The sequence below is a fragment of the Hippopotamus amphibius genome, chromosome 8 (genome assembly GCF_030028045.1).
Source record: "Hippopotamus amphibius kiboko isolate mHipAmp2 chromosome 8, mHipAmp2.hap2, whole genome shotgun sequence".
Lineage (NCBI taxonomy): Eukaryota > Metazoa > Chordata > Mammalia > Artiodactyla > Hippopotamidae > Hippopotamus > Hippopotamus amphibius.
This window is the reverse complement of record NC_080193.1, coordinates 82,675,229-82,701,844: the sequence shown is the minus strand read 5'-3', so window position 1 is coordinate 82,701,844 and position 26,616 is coordinate 82,675,229. Positions and strand designations below refer to the sequence as shown.

At 41.6% G+C, this 26,616-nt stretch overlaps 1 protein-coding gene across 2 annotated transcripts in view; it reads right to left on the bottom strand.

The window, feature by feature from the left end:
- DOCK10 (dedicator of cytokinesis 10) overlaps positions 1–25,987 on the bottom strand; it is a 261,399-nt gene extending 235,412 nt beyond the window's left edge. For both annotated transcript variants that reach the window (XM_057744533.1, XM_057744534.1), the window contains exon 1: positions 25,820–25,987. In XM_057744533.1, coding sequence (XP_057600516.1) covers positions 25,820–25,942 — 123 coding nt within the window. In that variant the 5' untranslated portion in view covers positions 25,943–25,987. The remainder of the gene's footprint in view (positions 1–25,819) is intronic.
- Positions 25,988–26,616: the final 629 nt, after the last annotated feature.

Here is a 26,616-nt window from a genome sequence, read left to right as displayed (position 1 = left end):
TAGGGTCAGATAGCTTTAATGGGTCTGCTTAACAGGTTGTCACTAGCATATAGTTTTCTTTTTAAATGTCTTACAATGGCCTTCATTCTATAAAATACACAAGTGAAAAAGAAAAATAGTTGGTCTACATGTCAAGACTTTCTGTTTTTATTTGGACTTACAAATATATAGACAACTTCTTAGATTTAATACTGAAAACATGTCACTTTTTTTAAGCTCTTTATTGGAATATAATTGCTTTACACTCTTGTGCCAGTTTTTGAGGTACACAAAAGTGAATCAGCTGGATTTATACACATATCCCCATATTTCCTCCCTCCTGTGACTCCCTCCTACCCTCCCTATCCTGGCCCTCTAAGTCATCACCTATCATCGAGTTGATCTCCCTTTGTTATACAGCAGCTCCCCACTAGTTATCTATTTTACATTTGGTAATGTATATATGTCAATGCTACTCTCTCACTTCGTCCCAGCTTCCCCTTCACCCCCTCCCAACCCTGTGTCCTCAAGTCCATTCTCTACATCTGCGTCTTTCTTTATTCCTGCCCTGTCACTGGGTTCATCAGTACCATTTTTTTAGATTCCAAATATATGAGTTAGCATACAGCATTTGTTTTTCTTTCTGGCTTACTTCGCTCTGTATGACAGACTCTAGGTCCATCCACCTCACTACAAATAACTCAATTTCATTCCTTTTTATGGCTGAGTAATATTCCATTGTATATATGTGCCACATCTTCTTTATCCATTCATCTGTTGATGGGCATTTAGGTTTTAATAATATATCATAATTTGTATTTGTATAGAAGCTTTTGACTAAGAAAGAGAAAGTTTCATGTTGATTGATATGAGCAAGAAGGCAAATATATTATTAAAAATCTAGGTGATAGCATAATTTAAATGTACATTCTTTCCTAAATAGCAAATCCTCTAACTTATATTTTTAACTTTCCAAGCTAAAGCCCAAAGAAGACAAATTTAACCCAGAAAAACTTTTGAAAGGATTTCTTAAAAAAATCTGTTATCCAATAATTTCATTTTTAGAAAATGGCAAAAGTGCTTGGATTGTTTGGTCCAGCTCTGGGCCTCTGATAGGCATTTGCAAAGGTTGTATATTATGAGTCAGTCAAAAGTTCAGCTTAGGATGGAATTAATCACCCAATTCTTCTTTCTGAAGACAGCTTAGCCACAGGAACAAATCTCACTGTTCATACAAAGAGTCACAAGTTATATGGAAACACATAGAAATAAAATGATATTGTAGTGAGAGAAACAGGGCAACAGAGACAGTCAGAGACTAACTGATTGATACAGCAGTCTGGCCTGGTATGCCATTTGGGTAAAACATCTAAGGTAATTATTCAGCATGAATACTTCTCCAGCTTGTCCATTTTCTTATAGATTTATGAACAGAGTGTCTTACTGATTTTTTTCTGCTTTGTCCAAAAAAAAAAAAATTCTGGATAGCACTGTCTAGCCAAAGAAGCCAATAACTGGAGATAGGCCTACCACTCAAAGAAAAGCAAAAAGGAAATGCTGGCTGTGCTGAATGTTTAAGCTGGCTCTCCTTTTAGATCTCTGCTAACAAAGTTAAGTTAATCATTGATGAAATCATCTAGAAAATTGAATCAAACAAAACCTTGTGTTGACTGAGTTATCCAAGGAATCCTGGTTTGGGCTCTAATTCTATTTATAATTGCATCTGTTCTTCCTTATCCCTGCCAGCAGAGAACAGAGGCCACCGTCTGGTTGCCAGCACCATTGCCTGCCTCTCCATGTCAGCTACTCTGCTGGAACAACCTACAGTCACAGTCATGGTGGAGTGGGCCGTAGGTGAGAGCTGTCCCACATCTCATGTGTGACTGTATTTTCTACAGAAAGGAAGCTTTAAGGAATATTTTACTGAGGTGACAACTTGCTTTCCAAGTGCTAAATTCATACATTTTCAAAGAAAAATACAATGCATGAGGAAGCCTTTTTTATAACCATTATTTTAAACAAAATATTCAGTCTCCTCTATTTTCATCTGTGTATCATCGCATTTATGAGGACTACATTGTTCATCTCTGTTTCTGAACACCTCGAAGGAGAAGTACTGACCCAGGGATTGGTGAGGAGTGAGCTACCATTCCTTGTACGACTGAATTGGGGGGGGCTATGAAATGAGCAATGTGTATCCCATCTTTAACCATCACTCTCTCCCTAGGACAGGGCATTAAGTTGTTTTCATGGAAGGGCACCAAGTTGCAGCTGAAACTGGGGGAATTCGAGGACTTTCCAAGCTGTCATGTAAATGTATGTAAAGCTCTGTTACCAATTAGCAAAGATCTATTTTTGAGTGTCTGTCCAGTTTCTAAACCATTCCTTTTGAATTGTTAAGAAAACTTTGGTAATTATGTAAGAGAGAAAACAGGCCTATGGTTGGGCCACAGTGGAGGCCAATCATCTTATATGCTGTTCATCAGGTTCTCTGCTTATGCAGCCTCCGTGTGCTCAGCATCCCTCCTAGGATGTGTGGGATTTGAATGAGTAAAGGCTGTCACCCTTACCACATGATGTGGTAGTTTCCTGAATGGATGTGGAGAAATACCACACTCCCCAACTAATACTGGCTCTGGGTTTCCAAGATCTGAAGCAGAGTCTCATGGTTAACAAAAAAGAAGACAACTGTGAATTGAGGGTTGGCAACTTCAAAGCTCAAGAGAGTGTGGTTAAATTTTTTTTTTCCTGGCTGAGCTACAAATCCTCAAGCCAACCCCAGTTCAATGTTCCATGCTCCTGCCTGGTTTTCTTCCTTAAACCCATTTTTGCTACTCCTGGCATCTGCTCCCTCCTGGCTTCCATTTGTCTCCAGCTGTTCACTGTCTACTATTTGCTGCCAAACCCAGTGGCCTGCTCCACTTTTCTCTGCCACCAGATCTTCCATTCTGAAGTGGACAGTTTATCCTCTCATCGCTGGGAGTGCCTTAGCAAACACAGCCTTGAATTCTGGCTTGGGTATCAGGCTAGAATGTGAGGGTGAACAAAAGATTGAAAGTATTTAATGTCAGGTTCTCATTCTGCAAAGCATGGTTGACTGATTTCACGATTAAGATGAGAATCAGCAGCCAAAATCTGAGTATAATTTAGGTAAGTTCTCAGGCTTTCAGTCAAGTGATGTGACCAGCTAACAAAGCTAAACCAACAAGCTGAAGCCCTGAAGACATGGGTGTCGATTACAAGCATATCTGCCATCCATACGTTGTTCTCATGCCTAATTCCTTGTGAATCTAGCTGGGTCAGAGAGATATGGACTCAACACAAACATTCTATTTGTCTATGTACACAGAGCATTTACCTCTATGTCTTTTCATAATTTGAAACTGCCAACGATCTAATGTTATTTTGCTCTCCTATTCTATAACCCTCATATTGGTAATGATTCATAAGTGAATAGCCTTGAAATAAAAATTAAAGTATGTCATATTTTTAAAAGAGGATCCATAACAATTCTAACTATATGTCCTTGACAGTTTATCGAGAATAAGACGTACATTTATCTTCATCTATGGTCAATATATTCTACAGAGAGGAACAGATGAGTCACAGCAAAGACCAAGATAAAAGATGGTGGTAAAAGAATGAAATTAGAACACTTCCTAACACCATACACAAAAATAAACTCAAAATGGAATAAAGACCTAAATGTAAGGCCAGACACTATAAAACTCTTAGGGGAAAACATAGGCAGAACACTCTATGACATACATCAAAGCAAGATCCTTTTTGACCCACCTCCTAGAATCATGGAAATAAAATCAAGAATAAACAAATGGGACCTCATGAAACTTAAAAACTTTTGCATGGCAAAAGAAACCATAAACAAGACAAGAAGACAACCCTCAGAATGGGAGAAAATACTTGCCAACAAAGCAAATGACAAAGGATTAATCTCCAAAATATATAAGCAGCTCCTGCAGCTTAATACCAAAAGCAAATAACCCAATCCACAAATGGGCGGAAGACCTAAATAGACATTTCTCCAAAGAAAACATGCAGATGGCTAACAAACACATGAAAAGATGCTCAACATCACTAATCATTAGAGAAATGCAAGTCAAAGCCACAATGAGGTATCACCTCACACCGGTCAAAATGGCCATCATCAAAATATCTAGAAACAATAAATGCTGGAGAGGGTATGGAGAAAAGGGAACTCTCCTGCACTGTTGGTGGGAATGTAAGCTGGTACAGCCACTATGGAAAACAGTTTGGCGATTCCTTAAAAAACTAAAAATGGAACTGCCATATGATTCAGTAATCCCACTACTGGGCATATACTCAGATAAAACCATAATCCAAAAAGAAACATATACCATAATGTTTGTTGCAGCACTATTTACAATAGCCAGGATATGGAAGCAACCTAAATGCCCATCAACAGATGAATGGATAAAGAAGATGTGGCACTTATATACAATGGAATATTGCTCAGCCATAGAAAGGAATGGAGCTATATGCAATGAGGTGGATAGACCCAGAGACTGTCATACAGAGCGAAGTAAGCCAGAAAGAGAAAAACAAATATTGTATGCTAACTCATATATATGGAATCTAAAAAAAAAAAAAAATGATACTGATGAACCCAGTGACAGTACAAGACTAAGGATGCAGATGCAGAGAATGGACTGGAGGACACAGGGTTGGGGGGCCGGGGGGGGGTGAAGGGGAAGCTGGGACAAAGTGAGAGAGTAGCTTAGACATATATATACTACCAACTGTAAAATAGATAGCTAGTGGGAAGTAGCTGTATAACAAAGGGAGATCAACTCCATGATGGGTGATGCCTTGGAGGGCCGGGACGGAGAGGGTGAGGGGGAGTTGCAGGAGGGAGGGGATATGGGGATATGTGTATAAATCCAGCTGATTCACTTTGGTGTACCTCATAAGCTGGTACAAGAGTGTAAAGCGATTATATTCCAGTAAAGAGCTTAAAAAAAAAAAAGATGGTGAACAGATTGGCAAAGCAGCAGAGAAATCGTGATCTAATCATGAAACAAAGGATTTTTTTTCTGCCAAACAAATTAACGCAGCAACATATAATATTTCAGAAGCAACTTTCCTTTATACTTTGTTTTATTATGATTGTTCTTCAAAAATCATACTTTATTACATTATGTGGATAACAAAAGTGACATTGATGGCTATGATGGATTTTGCAGGGTTTCTCTCCTCTGAGTAGAGGTAGCTATTTTAAGATTCTAAGGGACAATTTGTCAACTTGATGGCAATCATAAAATGATGTCATTTTCTAAAAATGTGTAGCAAGCATCTCAACATGAGATGAATGAAATAACATTTGCTATCACTTAGGACAATCTCCATCTTCAGCAATCTAATTTCTAAGATACACTAAAGCATTTCCTCCTATTAAAGAAAATGAATTGGTTTAGATTCCCAAGAATCTTGTGTTTCAGATACATACACACCCTTCTTGCACTTGTATGAAGACAATTCCATAAATGTGATGGAATGTATACGTGACACACAAATATATTGTTTATATTCATTGGCTTTAAAGACTTCTGCAAAGATAAAACAAGCAGTAATTTGTTTCAGGAACTACACTTTGGGAGAGAGTTGAACAAAAATCAAGGGCGTTTGCTGACTGTGAGGGAATTTGGGGAGCTTTGTCTTGTGCTGAACAACTAATGTGACAGGGACCATAAATGGCAGGAATCCTAAATGTCGTGTTCAGCAGTATGTCCTGTGCCCATCAGAGAACTTGACCACAGTACTAGGCAGTTGTTTAACTAGTGAGTAAATCATCAGTTCATCAATCTTGCATTTCTGATAAAGCTATGCAAATACTAATGGCTCCTCACCCCAATCTATGGCCCTACCTACCCACCCCAGGATGCCTGTTTATGACTATTTCCCCATTTAAAACTGCCTTTACTGTTTATTTGAATGAAGTTTATTTGTTTAAAACATGTTGTTAAAGAGGCGGGAGAAATGTGGGAAAAAGAGAAACTCAAGGGAGGATTTATCCCTGAAGACCTTGCACCCTCTGGGGTGGAGCTTCATTCTATTCTGTGGTGAGGTCTGCACATCAAATACTTGCAGCAGATTGTTACTTGCAGCAGATTGTATACAATCATATACATTGGTAGACTTCAGCTGTTTTGAATTTGCAATTTGATTTCCTAATTCAGCTGGGATAGAGGATAGAAGAAAGAGTCATAAAGGTTTGTTGTTAGTGTTTTGTTTGTTTGTTTTATTTCTCTTCCAGCTATTCTCCAAGACATACAAATTTGAGTGTCTGTGCTCTTCAGGAATCTCAAGACCACTCCTAGAGATAAACAGTCATGTTAGCATAATGAAACTGGTACGGTTCACTTTGGGAACGTGAGTCAGCTGCAAGTTCACCACATAACATGAAGATGGCACCCGGACATTAAACAATTTAGGATGTTCTAAAAAGTTATAAATTTTTCCTTTCAATAAGTTATTTTCAATGAACTTTTGTAGAAACTGTTTTTCCGATTACTAAGTGAAAAAAAGACACAAATGAGGTTGGACTCTATACTCAATAACATTAAAAATGGCATTTTCCTAATTATGCAGTTTTAACATTATGCCCTACAATGAATAATGCTGTACAGTCCACATACACACACACACACACACACATACACAGTATTTTACAACAGAGTAGCTAACATTGTGAGTTCTGGAGCTTGAGAACTCTCTTTACCACTTAAAATTGTGTAATCTTGAGTGAGTTACTTAACCACTCAGCCTATTTCTCTGGCTGGGTCAGACTGAGCTCCTGGCTCCATTTCTGCAGGTGCCCTTTCACCTGTTTCTTGTAGGTTTAATTTTGCCAGCCAGAATCCATACCACTGGGTCCCACACCCAGCTCTGAGTCACGATCCTGATCAACAGCAGCCCAGTGACAGTAAAAAACGAGTCATTCATTTATATCAAACTCACTTGCACAACCACACATTGTCATGCAAGTATAGAACTTAACTGTTAAACAGAAAATCAAGAAGAATCTTCTAACATAAAAACTAAATACTACTATTAGAATTTGTGCCTGGAAAAATTTGAGACTTCAGGCTGGGTATTAACTACAACTCAAAGGTAATGAGTAAAACATTTTTATACTGTTCAATTCTGTTTGATTTGAACAAAACATTTGCAAAGGAGATGCTTGGGGCCAGCAGGAAACTCTGTGGCCCAAATAGCCCTCTGTCCCTAGATTTTGGCAAAAGTTCAAATACATGGAATTTTCTTAAACAGAGACACCTGCTTGCATTTATTGTTGTGAATTTCATTATGAGAATGTTATACAGGACACTTATGTAGTGAATAATGAAGTCCATGAACTTGATGGTGGAAGGGGACTGAGCCTAACTACCAACACAGTTTTGAGAAAATGCTAACAAAACTTCAAAGCACAACTTAAATTCGAAAAATTTCCTGTACAAAAAAAATTTTAATAATCCTACCATTACTTTTTGGAACATTTGTTGATATAAACTCAAATCTCCCAAATAAATGCTAAATTGTCAGTGTGAAAAGGAAACGTTAACAGTCAGTTACCATTTAAAAAGATGCTCTACTTTGTGAACAGGGAAATGCAAGAGAAATCAGTAATATGATACCATCTTACAGCCATCAAACGGACAAAAATTAAAAAGTCTGCCAATTAGTTTAGGAAGTGCGTGTGAGAATGAAAAGTGATAGAGTCTTTTTGAAGACAAACTGGCAGCATTGCTAAAGTTGAAGAAGGTGTGCCCTGGAGAAGTTCTGCATTTATGCACCAAGAGATTTTAAAATAGCAAACAAAACAAAAGAATGGAAATAACCGAAATGTCCATCCACTGCAATAAATGCTTCAGGAAAGTATCATCTCCAGATGCTGAAACAGTGGCTAAAGTATATGTAGAAGCAGAGGAGCCTCAGAGGGTCTTTCCACAAGTTACTGGTTAGTTATAGTAGGAACTGCTATGGACCGAATGCTTGTGTCCCTCCTCTCCCCTTGCCCAAATTCTTATGTTGAAACCCTAGTCTCCTGAACGTGTGGGGCCTTTGGGAGGTAACTAGGTCATGGAGGTGGAGCCCTCGCGATGGGATTAAGGACATTTTAAGAAACTCCCAGAGAGCTTGCTTCCCTCTCAGCTCTCCACCACATGAGGATGCACTGAGATGACAGCATTCTGCAAACAAGGAAGAGAACCTTCATCAGACTCTAGATCTGCCCGTGCCTTGATCTTGGACTTCCCAGACTCCAGAACTGTGAGAAATACACGTTTGTTGTTTAAACCCCCTGGTCTATGGTGTTTTGTTATAGCTGCTTAGCTGACTTAGGCAGGAGCCTAGTAGCTTTAGAGGATAAATGTGGCAGATATCAACATAATTAAGTGACCAGCAATGGGACAAACTGACATCATGTCCTCACCACATAGGCTGAAATGAGGATACTCCATGGCTTTTGCTACACATCTGCCCCAAACAGCATAGCTTGAATCTAATCACAAGAATGCCTCTGTCTAAAACCAGACCGATGGCTGTTCTACAAGCAGTGGACCTGTGTCTTTCAAAGTGTTACGGTCAAGAAAGACACAGAAAGACTGTGAAACTGTTTCAGATTACAGAAAACTAAGGAGATGTGACAGCTAAATGCAATGTCATCCTTGGATTCTGCACCAGAAAAAAATGGTGTGTAAATTGGCAAAATCTTAATAAGGTTCTATGGATTAGATACTATTAGTGTACCAATGCTAATTTCTTGATTTTGATCATTATAGTATAGGTATGTAGAGAACTGCTTTAAGAAATATACCTGAAGTAGTATTTTGAGGTAAAAGAGTATCAGGTATACAATTTATTCTCAAATGTTTCAAGAAAACAATACCGTGTGTGTGTGTGTGTGTGTGTGTGTGTGTATGTGTGTGTGTGTGTGTGTTAAAGAGACAGAGAGAGAAACAGAGAGACAAAAAGAGGTTGGGGAGAGAGAGAGAAAGAGAACGATAAATTTTGTGTGGTAAAATGTTAAGATTTGGGGAATCTGGGTGAGAAAGCTATATGAGATTTTCTCCACTATTTTTACAAGTTTTTAATAAATCTGAATGCTTTTCAAAATAAAAAAGTAAAAAGAAAAATGAAGCAGGGGAATGAATAGCAAAGACATTTTGTTTAGCAGCTACTTCCCAGGAAGGAGGAGCTTGGGATGAGGAGAGGCAGACAGAGGCCTGTGAAGATGCTGCTCATAGCATTTCATAAACAATACTTTCATTTGTAGACTTTCAGGAGTAAATATATGTTCCAAATATTCTTTTCACATATGAAGCATTTCATAACTTATAACCAGGAAACCAATATTTGCCACAGGAGGCGGGTACCCAGCGCAATTCAAGCTTACTAGGGTTTGGCTGGAAATGAGGGAAGGATTCCTGGAGGAAATGATGTGTGAGAAGACATTTGAGGAAGAAGGGAGCATTTTGGGCTGGGAAAGACTACTGCAAGGTTGTACCTTACAGGTATGTGTTGCACACCAGGTGCTCAGAGGTGACCCCTAGGCCTTTGACCCAGGCAGCAAAGAGAGGCTGGGATCCGGAACTATCGCATCAAAGATTTTCAATGTTAGCACTGGGGTAATTTAATGTCTCCATATTTCCCGCAGCAAACTGAATAATTCATAAAAATTTAATGTCTAATTTATTATAACTCACTGCAACTAGAAAAAATATTTAGAAATGTTGGAAATGTTCAAGGAGCTAAAAATTCCAATGAGAAATGATAGGGTGTGCACTTTGAAAAATAAAGAAATCGCAGACCTAAAATGAAGTTTTTCCTTATAGTCACATCCATTCATTGAAAGGCAATAATTAAAATGGGTCCTTTTAAAAAAATTCTGAACCTGTTACATTTTTTTTTCCAGAAGCATCGGACTGAATGCTGGGCTATTATTTCTAAAGCTAGGTAATATTTAAGCATCTAAGTAAGGAAGAGAAAGATAATGCCTTACTGCTTCTCTTGCACAACAATATTTGCAGTACATTTCCCTTTCAAAAGGACATGGAGTGGTTAGAACATTTAAAAGAACTGTAAATGTGCACAGACATCTCTCCATCCATTTAACCAAGAATCTTTTGTAACTGTCTGATGAGATGAGATAATAACTAAACCATTAAAATGAAAAGTAATTCACATATTCAAGAAATGCTATGGAAACAAAGAAGAGGAAGAAATTGTCTGTGGACTCAGCGGAGGGTAACAGGTGAAGGAAAATGTGACTTGGGTCTCGAAAGGCAAGTAGGACCTGAACAAGAAGAGAAAGAAGAGCAGCTGGTGGCAGAAAAGTGCATGGCATCCGTGGGAAATGCCCAGAACCGTAAGTGGCTATAGTGTATAGTGAGGAAAGAACCTACTAGAAACTGAGGCTGGAAAGGTAGGTTGGAACCAGGTGAGATTTAACCCACTGGGGCAGTCATCAAGAGCATGAGTGACCCTCAGGAAGAAACGTATCATGATCAGCACTCTGAGCTCACGAGATAAGGTAGACGAAGTGAGGAAGGTGGATGACTGAGTGGGGAGACCAGAGGCGGGAAGTAGTTAGAACATTGGAAAACAACCTCAAGGACCTTGCAATAAACCATCTGGGGAAGAAATCTCAAGCGACTTACCTAGATCACGAAGGTCAGGGAGATGCTTGAAATATTTAGGAGTTGTCGGCCCTTGGAGCACGATCCCCCGCAGGGTGGCAGGGAGTGGAAATAATTCAGCATGGTTTCAGTTTGAGATTAAAGGAGCCACTGAGACGTAAAACTCAGGAAAAAAGAAGAACAGATTTATGAGGCAAGAAAAGATGTGTTAGATATGGATCCTGTTGAGTTTGCAGTAACTAGAGGACTCCAGAATAGAGGCATCAGTGGGCAGGGCTCAGATACAGAGCATGAAGTGGAGACAGAGCTGGAAACATCAGTGCATAGGTGAGTGGCTGAATCTGTGGGAGGATGAACCAAGGAGGCAGGGTTTTGGGGAAAGGCAGAGAGAAGCTCTAAGGCTAGATCTCTGGTGAACCTCCACATTAAGTGGTCCATTTCCCCTCGAGGTATTCTGTGAACTGAAAATATATTGAAGAATTCTTGATTCACTCTTCTGTGCCCAAAAATGTACTGAGTCTCTGCTTATTAATCAATCAAAGATGGCATTTTGAGTAAGACTGCTTATATTAAATGGTTCCTTTAGCCACTAGGTAAAATGATAAAAGATAGTTTCAGCCTCTCTTTCTGAGCAATGGTTGAGGCCATGCACACAAAACTGTAGACAGCTTGTTGGGAACGGATGCACAGAGTATTTGGTCCTGCCCACCAGGCTCCTCAATACATGATACTAAAGAAAATATGGAGAAGGAAGTTCAGGGTCTGGTAGATTTGAGATCTACCATGGATTAAAGTTATTCTCACATAAAATAATGAGGCCTGGTCAGAGACTAGGCCCTAAACCGACCTCCAACAGGGTTTAGAGTCCCCTGAATGCCCAAGGCAGGCTCCACTACAGCCACTTTTGGTGATAGTCTGTCACCTACTGAGTCAGAGTGATTCTCATTCCAAGAGGCCCATTCCTAGGCAGATGGGCACAAAAGCAAATGAGCAATGTTTCCCTTAGATGGGTGACAGCTATGACAATGAACATGAAGGTCGCTTAAAAAACCCTAAGGCATGTTATCATTTGATCCTCATGAGAATTTTGTGTCTCCTTAACTTACAAGGAGAAAAGCTAAGGTGTGTTACCTTCATCCAGACCACACAAATAGAAAAGCTCAGGTTTTGGAAGTGAACTCTGGTCTTTAACAAAAGACTGTTTCCTCCACTTCATGTTAGGATCAGAAAATAGTACTTGGGGAGGAATCTGTCCTTTTAATAATCCTTCTAAATGTATTTGTGAAGGTCCCCGAAGATGTCCACCTCCTAATCCCCAGAACCTGGGAATATGCTAACTTTCCTGGAAAAGGGGACTTTGCAAATGTGATTAAGGTCTTAACCTTAAGACACTGAGACACTCAGATGGCGAGACTATCCTACATGATCCAGGGGCTCAACATCATCACATGAGTCCTGAACAACAAAAGAGGAAAACAGAAGAGGGAGTCAGAGAGCTGTGATACATACAGGACTTGATCCACCATTGCTGGCTTCAAAGATGGAAGAAGGGGCCATGGCCAAGGAATGTGGTGGCCTCTAGAAGCTGGAAATGGCCTTCAGTTTTCATCCAGCAAGAAAATGGGCACCTTGACCCTACAGTCACCCCAAATTCTGCCAACAGCCCACATGAGGAGGAAACACATTTTCCCCTCCAGCCTGCAGAAAAGGACGCAGCCCTTTTGATACCTTGATTATAGCCTGGTGAGATTGCTGTGGACTTCCTACCTATGCTACAGGAAGATAATACACCTGTGTTATTTAAGCCACAAATCTGTTGTAATTTTGTTAAGATAGCAATAGAAATCCAGTGACACTGTTGGTATCTCTACAAAGTCCCAGAAGCCCAGACTTGGTCAAGTTCTGATCACTTCTCTGGGCTCTGAGAGATCATATGTCACCATTCAGATCACTCGAGGTGGTGGCAAAAGGCATCGTGTCAGCTTACAGGAATGGCATACACTAGGGGCACAACCGCACCCTTCCCTGCGTTCACAAATCAGAGACACACGACTTCAACCTGCTGCCACCCACAGGTCATGGAGTCTCAGCAGCAACAGGTAACACCCACCTCACATGTTCAGGAAGTAAGTCACGTGTGTGCGCTCAGGTTAAGTGTATGTTTACTGTTGAAACGCCTTTGAAAGCAGTGCTCTACTGGGTTTAGGACTTATTCACTTTTACTGGAAAGCCCCACGGAAATATGAGTAAAACTCTAGACTTTCATTTTATGACATTAAATAATATTTCTGGTGGTGCCCTGGGCTGAGGGAGAAAAGGCACCGAGTTTAGATCATCAAACCCTGCTCTGTCACCCTAACCGTATCTATGTAAACTTCCCTGTGACTCAGCTTCCTCATCTATTTTATTTTATTTTATTTTTAACTTTTAAATCTGTATTGGGATATAATTGCTTTACAGTATTGTGTTAGTTTCTGCTGTACAACAAAGTGAATCAGCTATATGTATACATATATCCCCATATCCCCTCCCTCCCGTGACTCCCTCCCTCCCTCCCTATCCTACCCCTTTAGGTCTTCACAAAGCACCGAGCTGATCTCCCTATGCTCTGCAGCAGCTTCCCACTAGCTATCTATTTTACATTTGGTAGTGTACATATGTCAATGCTACTCTCTCACTACGTCCCAGCTTCCCCTTCCCCCACTGTGTCCTCAAGTCCATTCTCCAAGGTCCATCAGTACCATTTTTCTAGACTCCATATATATGCATTAGCATACAGTATTTGTTTTTCTGATTTACACTAACTTTTCCTCTAGGTCTAAATGTTTATGATGGTAGGACATCAAGAACTATAGCATCATTTCTCTTTCCTTATTCCCAACAGACATTTCATGTGGACTTAGTATACATAAACACCAGAAGAAAAGAATTCTCAGGACAAAATTTAGCTTGTCACTTAACACGCATTAAAAAGTTAAATATTCAATATTAGCTTAAACGTGTGTCAAAGGATATTTTTGTGAACAGACAAATGTTTCAAATAAACACACCAAAAGCTGTTACCAGTGGGTGGTGAGATTATGGGTGATCACTGTTTTGTTTTTTTTCCCCAATTATTTTCTATATTTTGAGTTATTAATTTAATAAAAGTTTTCAAAGTACAGCTGTAAAAAGAGACTATTAGATGAAAATCGGAATTAAAAAGAGAACATAGGGCACAGTTATTACGACCCTCTGAAACAGTCTCCTTGACCTAAAGAAAAGAAGCAGAGTTTTTAAAGAACTAAAATAGCACTCACATTCACTGATAAAATCGTACAGCTCTGGTGATTGATGAAGGGTTTTCCTGAAAACATAAATCGCTCTCCATCATGGGACTGGGAATGGACTGCTGTCAAAACTCTGTCGCCCACACTTCCTGCATTTTAATCAATCATTTGCTGCAGCCCGCCCAGAGTTTTATTCTGTACCAGCCTTGTGACTGCTAACAGCATCTCAGGGAATGACAATGACATCCCTGGCCAAACAGTGAAGCCTGTGTGTGCCACCGAGGCGCCCACAAGGGGAGGAGCTGGTGTTAGAACAACACTAACACCTGCTGGGCTGAGTCTTGTTTATCCAAGAATATCCATTCATGCCAATCAACATTTTGATTTTTTTTATCCTTCTCGAGTAGCCTCTGGTGGGAATCTTGAATTCAATTCTGTTCAGCTTACTTCAATTCAATTTGTGACAACTGAGCAGATTCTATATGCTTGTACTGCATCACCAAGATATTTCTTCTCAAACATACCTGAGAATTTCTTTACTGCAAATCAGGCACTTAGATTTCCCTTCACACGCCTAACCTGTACTTCTGTCAGCTCCCAGGGTGACATTCCTTCTTACATTTTACAAGAGTTTAATAAATACGTACTGTATGCCAGGCATTCTGCTGTCTTGGAAATATGGAACAAACAACCACAGTGCCTATCCAGGAAGGTCTCTCAGGGTTTTGGGAATGTGAGGGCAAAACCACACTTCATCCTCCTGGTCCAGAGGAGGCAACAGGGACATGTGTCATACATTTACATGCCAGAGATCTGACTAGCTACCAGTAAGGGATGAAATGTTATTTCTGGTACAAACCTCCCATTCTTATGCCCTTTTATTTTAAAGGCTCTTTCCAAGGTGCACCTGCTGGAGAATGGATTTACACTTCCGTATGAACTCAAGTCAATGGCCTGTGTTGTGTCTTTAAGGTTGACTTCTAACTGCTGAATGAAATATGCTGGATCTTGTTAGGGATCAGGTTGCTGGCAGAATGATTAAGGAAGGAAGACTGCTGTCTTTTCCACACCTCGGAAATCACACCAGGGCAGTGACAGATCATATCACCTTTCTCAGGTGTGAGAAGGAGGTGAAAGAGAAGGAACTTGAGAAAGAGAGGTTCTTGCTGCTTTTCGATGGCAGGGAGAAGGTATGGAGCGTGGAGGATGGTTCAGACTTCCCCAACCCTGGTCTATACTGTAGTCGCATGGGTGCTAAGAGGAGCTTGGCACAGACGTTAAGCCAGAGAGCTGCAATTACAAAGACTGTGCGTGGGAACCAGAGAGCTCATGGTCTTAAAGTAGAGGGAGCCTGCCATTCTCTGCAGGAACAGAAAGCAGGAAATGAGTTGATATGCTTGCCTCTGAGCCTCCACTGGGTGGGAGGAACCTGTCGCGCCCACCTTTGTCAATTCTGAGGCCACTAGCCCCGTCCTTTGGGTGTATAAACAGGTATTCCCTTCCCTACATCCTCAAATAACAACTTTATGCTACCATTTTCATCTCGGAAATACAAATTTGCTTGTAGATCATTTGGAGTCATTCTTCCAATTGCTAAAATCGGCTATTTTAATTAGTAATGGTGTTATTAAAACAAAAAAAAAATCGAATCCTCTATGAAAACCTCTTAAAAAAAAATAGTAACTCCCTAGATTTTTAGAACTAAGGCATCTTTAAAGGTCTTACTTTCCAGTCTTCTCATTTTCAAGACAAGGAAACTGAAACCCAAAGAAGCTTAAAAACATGGCCAAGGTTACACAGCCTGGAAACCACTGCTTCCAAATGATAAAAAGATACATTTTTCAAATTGATTGAATAGCAACCACATAATGGCTTTTGACTTCAAAAAATGGAAGTTAATAAATGAACCTTCCCTGTTAGCACTCAGAAAAGGTCTTGAAAGAATCTTATCTGTGTATATTGGTATGCCAATAAATTTTATTACTGGCAGTTTCACAGGGAGCTTTTATAGCTATGTAGATAGACATGCTTTAAAGCAAACTGGAACACTTTTCGTTGGGAAATAAAATCCTCTTTTGAACAAATGTCTGATTTTAAAATAAATAATGTAAAAAACATGAAAGTAAATGACTTTAAATATTAGTTCTCCAGATTCGTGTTTTCTTCTTCAAAAAAATGACTGAGCTCTGACATCACTTTCATGTTTGTGAAGGTTACTCAGCTGTAGTTAATTCCCATTTTCTCCTTCTGAAGAGTGTGACAAAGGGGCTTTTAAGAGCTAATTAAATAAACAATGAGTGTTCAAAAATAACTTAATTATCATATTTCATTGAATAGTAAATTTTGTTAAGTTTTTTGTTTGCTTGTTTGCCAAGTCAGATGTTCAGGACTGTGTTCTGTTTATACAATGTGTGTTTTGAAAGTCTCAAAGTCACTGGTCATTTTGACAGCTTTAATTAGTCATTTAGATTGGTAATTACTAAAATAATTGTATGAAGAAAAGCTCATTGTGGCCATCATAAATGGTGTCATCTTTGTCAATAGACCCTCTTCCATATTCTATTGTTAAACTCTGCCATTTTGGTGTTTAATGTAAAGAGCTGCCTTGCTTCCACAAATCTACATGTCAGGGGAGGAGGTTATGCTGAAATTGAATTAGAAAAACTGACAATTTTCACATTTAGCAGCACAATTAAAGGAACTTTTGATGATTCGGGTCCATTAATTCTGCTATTCTCAGAGGCAGACATTTCCACAGCAATCCAATTGCAAATTGTTAACGTTCTCAAAGGCAAGTGTTTTACTCTATTGCCACAAACTCAGTCACATTCATTAAATTTTATTATTTCTACATCATTTAATGTAGGTCAACATGTCGAGTCCAGCAAACACAAGCATTTCTTTCCAGCCCACTGACACTGCTGTGAATGATAAGAGGTGAACAAATCTCACTTTAGTGGGGAAAAAAAAATCTTCTCCTTTGTAAACATGAACATTAAAATCAACACTACAAAAGACAATGTAACAGATGTAATGCTGCAATACAACTACTCCATGCTTATGGTGCCAGAAATGTATTTCTACAGAAGGACAAGAATCAAATGATGCCCCTTTCAAGAGATGAAGGAGCCATTGTTTGGAAAGCTTAACACACTCCGTGCCAGTCCTGTCCTTGGGGAAGAACCACACTGATAGTGTCCAAAGTTGGTGTCACTCCCAGTGTCCCACTCTGCTGAGATGTCATAAATGAAAAATTGTTCGGCAGAGCAAAAGTAAGCGCAGCTCTTCTCTTGCTAGAAACTCTTTTCAAAAACCTCTTCCTATGGCCAGTACTCTGAGGTTTCCTTTTCTCTTTGCTCTCTCACATGGATGCTAACTGCATGTTTAATGAGATCTGCCTGCCTGCCTGGTGGACCTGGTCTGCAGAATAGAGTAATCGTGGGGAACACAGATTCCAGAGTCAGACTGCCTGCATGTGACTCCTGGATTCATCATTTACCAGATCATTTGATCTGGGGCAAGTTCCTGATCTCTAAGCATCTCTTTCCTCGTCTATAAAATAGGAATAGAAATCCTTTGCCATATGGTTGTCATGAGGATTAAAAGAGATTGTACAAGTCGAGTACCTGGCATATAGGATGTGCTCAACATCTTTCTATTTAATTACATTTCTGCCCCTTACCAAGCAGACCATGAAGAAGATGACTCAAGGAACATCATTAGCAGATACTGACAACTGGGCATTTTGAAGTCATAATTTCAGCCTGCTCTCCTGACTCTCCTTAAGCACTCATTTGCAGTGGGAAGGACGACTCCCCTCACCCCTTATTTTCATATAGTAAATATAGTGTCAAAGTAGTGAAATAGACAAGTTCCCTTCTCTTAATGACACGTATATTTGAAGGCAGAAAGCCTGGAAAAGAGAAATGAGAAATTACATAAGTAGAAAGATCTCTTTAGATAGTGGTAAGAGGGCTTCCTTGGTAGCACAGTGGTTAAGAATCTGCCTGCCAATGCAAGGGACATGGGTTCGAGCCCTGGTCTGGGAAGATCCCACATGCTGCGGTGCAACCAAGCTCGTGTGCCACAACTACTGAGCCTGTTCTCTAGAGCCTGTGAGCCACAACTACCAAAGCCCACGCGCCTAGAGCCCATGCTCTGCAACAAAAGTAGTCACTGCACTGAGAAGCCCACACACTGCAACGAAGAGTAGCCCCTGCTTGCCGCCACTAGAGAAAGCCTGTGCGCAGCAACAAAGGCCCAACGCAGCCAATAAGTAAAAATAAATAAATAAGTAAATTTATTTAAAAAAAAACACCATGTGCTATTAAAAAAAAAAAGATAGCGGTAAGAGCGATGAGGAAAGTGAAGCACAGTAATGGGTCAGAGACTTCGGCAGCAGGGGCAGGCTGGGGAAAATGCTTGCATTTGGGAACCCAAGATGACCTTCCCGAGGAGATGACATATGAGAAACCCAAGGGACGAGGAGGAGAAGCCGTGAGAACTCCAGGGCAGAGAAATGGCAAATGTATGGACCCGATCATCTAATCCCTAATTTCACAAATCGGGAAACTGAGACTCCAAAAAGGGAAGAGACTCAGCAGAGTCACAGAGCCAAGTTTGGAGTTCGGATCTTTAGTCTCACGAGATCTGATATTTCCTGCACCAACTCCCAAACTGGCCAAATAGTTCAAAGTGCATGAGAGAACTTCAACCTGGACAGTCATGGAGAGCAAAGAGTGTCCCAAGATGGTGGTGAAGGGCAGCCAATCAAAGGGCTCCTGGACCACATTAGTTACAACATGTGGAGAAATCAAGGTCTTTAACTCCATGGAATCCCATCTTTAGGACATTCAAATGTGAACAAGAAAAATCTGTTTGCTGAGAGTCAATGACTGAAAGAAACAAGGTTCATCATTTTCTGATCCCAGCAATCAGATATTCCGATATAACCAATTATTTTCAAATAACAAAGGGTTTCAATAAGGCAACATAAATCTTCTAAAGCAATAAGTAATCATCATTGCATGTACTACCTGAGTTGGAGTGATTCTGCTTTCAAATTCTTTGGTTAGTGGGGTGACACTGGCCTCACCCTGGAACCCATCTTTTAGGGTTATAACCAGGCTGAGAACTTTGCAGATTCAGCTTGCAACTATGTCATTTTTCCCTTAACCTAGAAGCTTAACTTAAGTTCACTCTATGATTAAGGTGCTAAATGAAAGAGAAAATACGAAGCAAAGAAGCAAGGGACTTCCCTGAAATCACATAGCAATGAACAAATCTCATTTGCATCCCTAGCTTGTCTAAACTTTATCTTTGCCTCAAGAGACTCTTCCGAAGAGTTGCAGAATAAACCACGCTGTACTAGACCCTCACACAATTGCCTTTACCTGACAGTACACTGCAAAAATATGGCTAAAATTGTAGCTCTGGGTGTGAGTGTGTGTGTATTTCTCAAATTTCAATGTGCTTACAAATCATCAGAGGATCTTGTTAAAATTCACATTCTGATCCAGTAGGTTCAGTGTAGGGCCACGGATTCCACATTTCTAACAACCAGGTGATGCCAATGCTGCCGGCCCATGGACCACATTCTAAGGAATGAGGGTCTGTCACTGCATCATGATGCCCTTTGTTCTGCCTTTGGGGTCTCAGTACAAGTTAAAGCTGATCTTGTCTAAAAGCAAATTATCTTCTTTTATCTTACGGCTCTCTCAATCTCATGGCTGATCATGTTTTCCTCTTTGACTTGGTCCCTAAGATACACCTTTAGCCAGACCGCAGGACTTAATGATAAGGCATTTTATATATTGATCCTACTCCAGTGACCTACTCCTGACTACACAGACCTTTCCTAACGTTGCTTTTCGTTGTTGTTGTTCATGTTGCTTTTTACCCCCTTACTATATTTTTTGTTGTTGCTGTCTTATATTCATCTTTGCAAGGCACTTAGAATCACTCCTTCAAATAAGATAGCATATAAGAAAAGAATCTCAACATAACCTAGACAAACGGAAATACGCATTGTCAGGGACACAAGACGCACTGGAAAATTTCAGGCACTTGCTGGAGTGGGTGAAGTGACTGAGAATGGAGAAGCAGCTAGTCCCGGGAGAGAAGTGGACTTGAGAAGAATTAACCCCACCCTCTTTCACAATTTGCTTATGGCTTCGCCAGATAGATAGCATGGGGATGGCTGAGTAAGTTCATATTTTAAGGACTTAACAACTGAGCTCCAGTTGCCCTGGGAGGGTCTATTATTAATACGAGTAACTGGAACAGACTCTGACGTGACTTCTAACCTCAGAGGAAGACTGAAGCAACCACTCATGGGTGCTCTGAAATGCCAGCAGGAAGGACAGAGTTCTTTCTTAGGTAGAGCTACCCATCAAAAGGCACCATCAACCCAAGTCAATTCCTTGTGTCTTCCACCTTAGAGCTATTCAGGGTGCAAAAGAGGTCCCATGTCAGTTACTTAAGTCAGAGCAAGGTATTAACCCTATGAGTCTCAATGGCCTCTTTAGTAATGTGTAACTCAGTGACTTCCTCATAGTACTGCTCTGAGAATTAAATAAAACACAATGCTGTCAGGCACTTTGTAGGTTCTCAACAAGTGGTTTATTATATAACATTTGTTACTGTTCTTTTTTATGCTAGGCCTTAGAGAAAAAAGTTGTAAAGAAAAAGACAGGCAAGAATGTTTATTCATTCTTTCATTTTTTGACCCACGTAGAAGTTCCCTAGATTCCACTGTTGTTACCATTTATTTTCAAAGTTACTTCTGCAAGGCTCTTGAGAAGTCAAAAACATGAGTTGATATAGTCAACAACATTCAACCTTGATCTTATAAACTAAGTTTGTGCTGACTTCTTCACCAGGCTAGGGACTTTCCTCATTTGAAAACATCAGTGAGGGATTGGGATCTGTGCTAAAGCCTGTGATTTCTGCTGAAGTGTAAACACCCTTGTTATGAAGAACTCTGTCAAAAACAAAACAAAACAAAACAAGACGGTGCTGGGAATGCCAAACAAATGGGCCTCTGCTTTGCATATTGCTTTCGCTCTAGATACTGACAGTAAAACAAGTGTTTCATTTTCCTCCAATATCAATTCCTGCGTCTTTTCACTGACTCTTACTCCCAGCATGGGATTTTTCGGAAATTCTAGGATCTCCCACTCAATTTCTTAAAACTCTTCCTACTCTCAACTGTTAAATACCACAAAATTCAGAGGGGAGGAAATTCTTCCTTCTAAGAATTCGTCCTGCCCCTGTAAACACGTTTACATATTCATTGCTTCTCAATCAGAGATCTTCAGTTGGTCAAAGGTTCTGCTTCTTATTCAAAGTTCCCAAAAATATCAAAAGGAGAACCACGGGGGAACAGAGGAAGTTAGGAAACATCAAATCAAAGCGAGGATATGGAATCTGGGGTAATATTGAATCAGTACTCTCTTCTCTTTACCACTTAGCCTTTCTGGGTGGGTAGGGAGGGTGAAAACACACTGATTAAGTACAATCCCTTCTAGCAGGATGTTTCCTCTTTTAAAAAAAGTTAATAAATTTGGATACAATTCAAACATGATTGCAGAGCAATTTTTGTGTAACAACAGAGTAAATGTCCTAAAGAATACAAGTAAATAAAGTGGTATGTTCTCATCTAGGAAACACATAAAAGGCATTAGGCAAAAATTGACCAAATGATTATTTGGTGTTTGGTAAACCTCCACCTGTCCCCATGCTTCCTTCTCATCATCTGACTCTAGTTATTTCTTACCCTCTCAGTTACTCAGTCTTCCATTACTCTAACCCACCCAATCATGTTCCAGAAATAAAAGTCCATATCTCTCAAAGTGACAGATCCGAGGTGGTGTTAGCAGAAAAGTAATCTATACTTTTTTTTAGTATTTTCCTTTTGAAATGCTATCATATATAATATATATGCAGAAAAGAGCACCGATCCTAAATTTATAGCTTAGTAAACTGTAGAAAGCTATCTAAATGAAATAATTCATGTGAAAGTACAGATGCACTTCATACATTTTAAAGGAAGAGCTTCTTAGGAAAAAAGAATCTCTAATTAGTGGCATTACAACTTTGAGGCCAACATAGTAGGTATATTCAACCAAAATAATGAAACACTCAAGTCATGACCTGGGAGAAATGTTCCTAATCAGTTCTGAACTAAGATTCTGCCCTAAAGAAGCTTGCTTTGTGGGACTACCATGAATGGGGGGGGCAGGAAAATACTTACGATTCACTTGATCCTGAGATTGGCCTTTGCATGAGTTGTGATTCATTTGTTTTCTATGAAAAAATTTTAGGATAACTAAGGAGGAAATACTTCTCTTTTCAAAATGTATGGCTTTTGCTCATGATTGTTCTTTATTGTTCTTACCCCCCCTTTTTTTTTCTTTTCAACAACTTGATTGAGAGATCTTTGACATATAAAAATTTTATATACTTATGGAATAAAATTATATATATATACTGGAAAGGTCACCACAATCAAGTAAAATGACTTATCCATCACCTCTACGTAGTTACAGGGTGTGTGTGTGTGTCTGTCTGTCTGTCTGTCTGTGTTAGGAAGATTTAAAGATCTATCCTCTTAGCAAATTTCAAGTGTACAATACAGTATATTCAACTATTGCCACCCCACTGTACCCTGGAGCTCCAGAACTCATTCATCTTGCAGAACTGACCAATCTGTACCCTTGGATGACCATCTCCTTGTTTCCCCTTCCACTCTCCTCCCCACCCCAGCAACCACCGTTCTACTCTCTCTGCATCTATGAGTTTTACCATTTTAGATTCCACACATAAGTGAGTTCGTGCAGTATTTGTCTTTCTGTGTCTGACTTATTTCATGTAATATAATTACACAAATGGCAGGATTTCCTTCTATTTCCCTCTTTTTTAAGGTTGAATAATATGTGTGTGTATGTGTATGCACATACACAATGGAATATTATATAGCCATTGTAATGGAATATCTTGGCTATCGTGGAAAATGCTGCAATGAACTCAGGAGTGCAGATAATTCTTCATTATTGTTCTTAAGAGGGATGCAGAATAAGGTGGATCCTCACTAGGAGCCTGCCTGCACATGAGCTACTGCAGTGCCTTGGGTTAAACCCGAAATCAAGCTTGCTTTGGAATCCACCTCTACTTTCCTCAGCAGCTGCCCTAAAGTAGGCCCCCTAGTAAGTGTTCTCACTCACCATCCCTTCATTTTCTGCTCTCCATAATCCAAACACATTTTGAAGATTTCCTATCCTATTAAGTGTATGTTTGTATGATATATATATATATATATACACACACATATATGGTTCTCATATGAGATATATATATATATATATATATATATATATATATATATGTGTGTGTGTGTGTGATTCTCAGAGCCCAAAACTACCTTGTCAATCTGACAATCTCTATTCTTATAATAACCTCTTATTATCTTTATCAAACCCTACAACAATCCCTCCATTAACACTCTGGACAATTTTGGTCCCCAAAAGAGAGATTTCAAAAAGGGTACTCTAGGAATCTAGCAGCAAGACAGGTTTTCTCAGCAAGACCTTCTAGTGTCTCTCAAATATTTTTTCCATAGATGACAGCTTGCTCCAATACACACAATTCTACTTGCTGTATTGACGTGGGCTACCCATAATCTTCTTCCCCCAGCCTATTCATTTTCTCCCTTAACAACTAGGATTTGAGGACCTGAAGCAACAAACACAAAGAATCTTAAGGAAGTGGATCAATGTGAGCGAGGCTTCATCTTCACTGCACAGTCCAATTACAAGGTTTTTGGTTCAAAAGGGATGTGCTGCCCCACAGAACTCCACTGAGTTTGGGTGCCAACTCAGAGAATGCATCTTCTTCTCGTTCTCCTTTAAGAGTTAACTGATGGGATGGATGCCAGGCACTTGACTTTGTGTTGCCAAAATCGCTGCCCAAACTGCCTGACTAGATGTGTAAGATCCCTTGAAATGTCTTGGCAAAAGCTAGTTCAGGAGTGTTGGCCACGGTGCTGAAGTGAGGAGAGGGAGGCAGGGACACCTTTGCCAGCGAATCACCCAACTCTTTTTAAGACATTGAGCTTATTCATTTTGACAAGGTACCCTAGGATTTCAAGTCCGACATAAATTTGGAGAAAGTAATATGTGAGTCTGCATACAAAGGTATCTAGGATGCATATTCTTTAGAGAAAGTCTAGTGCTACAAAACCTCTAGGAGAACCCAGTTAAAAACAAAACAAAAATCGAAAACAACATTTAGCGCTGTTTATTCCAATTGAATGCTACTTATTTCTCTGTGCTTCTCTACCAGAACATTACTGAGATTTGGTAAAATGAATCAACTGGAAAATAAAGTTATCTTAAAGCAAACGGCAGAGAATGACAAAGCCACAATCCTGAGTAATCATTCCAAAGTAAAAATTATTTTCTATGCATGCCATAAGATTTTGCTATGTCCACTTTTACTCCAATCGAACCTTTTTTTTCAAATGTTCTTTTTGACCGTTTATCCTTCCTGCCTTGAAAATGTGCATGCTGGTATCAGAACCAGGGCAGCCCCTGGCACAGGGTCTGCTAACAGTTGAATTCCCTCTGGGTAACTGCAGACTGCAGCCAGTGGTAAGTGAAAGAGAAGGCACCCTGGCCACCGACTCATTTCACACTCCAATCACCCCCATCCTCTTGGGCATCTGATGCCTCACCTCTGCCAGGCAATTAGCTTCCGTTCTGTTCAACTTTCCCACCTCTGGCTTTAGAGAAAAGTCCTGGCTGTGGGAACTGGCTCTGAGCAGCTCTTGGCTCCCTCCTGATGGGTGACTGGCAAGAGTAACACTTTCTTTGACACTTTTAAAAGAAGTCGTTTAACTCCTAATGATATTTCCTGGCAAAAAAAGGAAAATATAAACCACAACGTGGGATTCCGGTCCAGCAAAGGCAGGCCAAGAGTGTGGCTGCGGAACCCAAGTCTCGCTTTAAGGCTGTTCCCACTCGCTTCCCTTTCTCATCAGAGTTATTTTTTTTTTTTTCCTCCTGACACTTCCACCCCGGAGTGTGACACCTACTGGAACTTATGAACATCTGGGGAGGTATGGATAGGATTTGGGCATCAGAGGAGAGAACGGCTGGCTGCTGCCCCAGGGATTTCCCGCGGAAATCACCCAGCTCTCTTAGAAGGCGTTTCAATAAGGAAGTAACCAGTAAAGCGATCTTGGCGGGAGAACCCCGCAAAGAAAAATACCAGAAACCACTAGATACTTAATGACCCACGTCTCCTCCATTCTGGTTCGCTCAGCCCTGTCTGGAGTCCTATAAAGCGGTTTGTGGGTTTTTACTCCGTGAGGGGAGGAGGGTGAGAAGTGCATTTGTATCCGTGATAGCGTTCAGGTGAGGCTCCCAGCTTTAGCCCTGGCGAGGACCTCGGATCACAGCCTCGCCTCCAGTGCACTAGTCGCCAGGGGTGAAGGGGGCGTGCAGACATGAGGACCGAGGGCTTCCGCTCCACAGCCTCCCCCACCTCTTGGGTCTCTGGCACCCCACAACCTAGCGCCCATGTGACTCGCGATGCGTCCCCGTCACCTCCTCACCCCCTCCAACCCCAGGCACATCCTCTCCCACGCTGCGCTTCTGCGGCCCGCGCGGCTGATCCTCTGAGTGTCCCCGGTCCCCAAACGCGCCCCCGGTCCTCACGCGTCGGTGTCGCCGCTGCCTCGCGGAGGTGGCGCTGGGGGCGCCGGGAGGGGCTGCGGGGGAGGCGGGGAGCCGGGGGCAGCAGGGGCTGGGGCGCCAGGGGCTCGGGAAGGCCGGGCTCGGGGGCCCCCGGCCGCCCGGGGCGCGCGGGAAGGCGCGGAGGACGCGCGGCACTCACCCGCTGCTGCTGCCGGCTGCTGACGGCCACGGCGGCGGCGGACGCGGCGCTGTGCCGGAGCTCGGCCGCCTGTCCGGGTCGCAGCAGGCTCCGGGTGAACCTGCGGGTCCGCTCGCCGGCCATCGCCCGTCGCGGGCCCGGAGCGCGCGTCCCGCCGGCCTTGCCGGCGCCGACCTCCTCTACCTACCGCCGTTCAGGAAGCGGAACTCGGAGCCTTTCCCCCACTCTTCCTCGCTCTACTCGCAAGAGGCGGGTTTTTCTCTCTGGCACCCCCACTCCCCCCACCGCCCCCCCGGCGCGCTCTCCGCCGAAGCTTCGCGACGACTTTCCAAACTCTGCGCTCCCCCGGGCGCGCGGCCAACTCAGCGCGCGGCCCCGGCCCGGCGGCGGAGCCTCTGGAGCGGAGGCCGCGGGACAAGCGTGGGGCGGCTCCGGCCCGCGCCGCCCCCGGGCTCAGTTGGCCACCCGTGACTGTCGCCGCCGCCCCGGGGACCGGCGGGTGGCGAGGGAGGGCGCGGGGCGGCCGCCGCTTGGCTCCGGGCGGGGCCTGTCCACCGCCCTCGTCCCCATTTGGAGGCTCCTCGCAAGGCTGGAGCTCTGGCCGCGTTCGCTGGTTTGGCCCCGACTTTCCCGGGCTGGCGAGTGGGCGCGGGCCGAGCTCAGTTCGCCCTTCCAGCCTTGGAATCGGGTCAGAGGCTTATAGACGGTCTGGTGGCTGGGATCTCCGCAGCATCTCCTGAGCCAGGCTTTCGAAGTCTCCTTTGCCCAAAGTCCTCACTCAGGGCCTTGGAATAAGC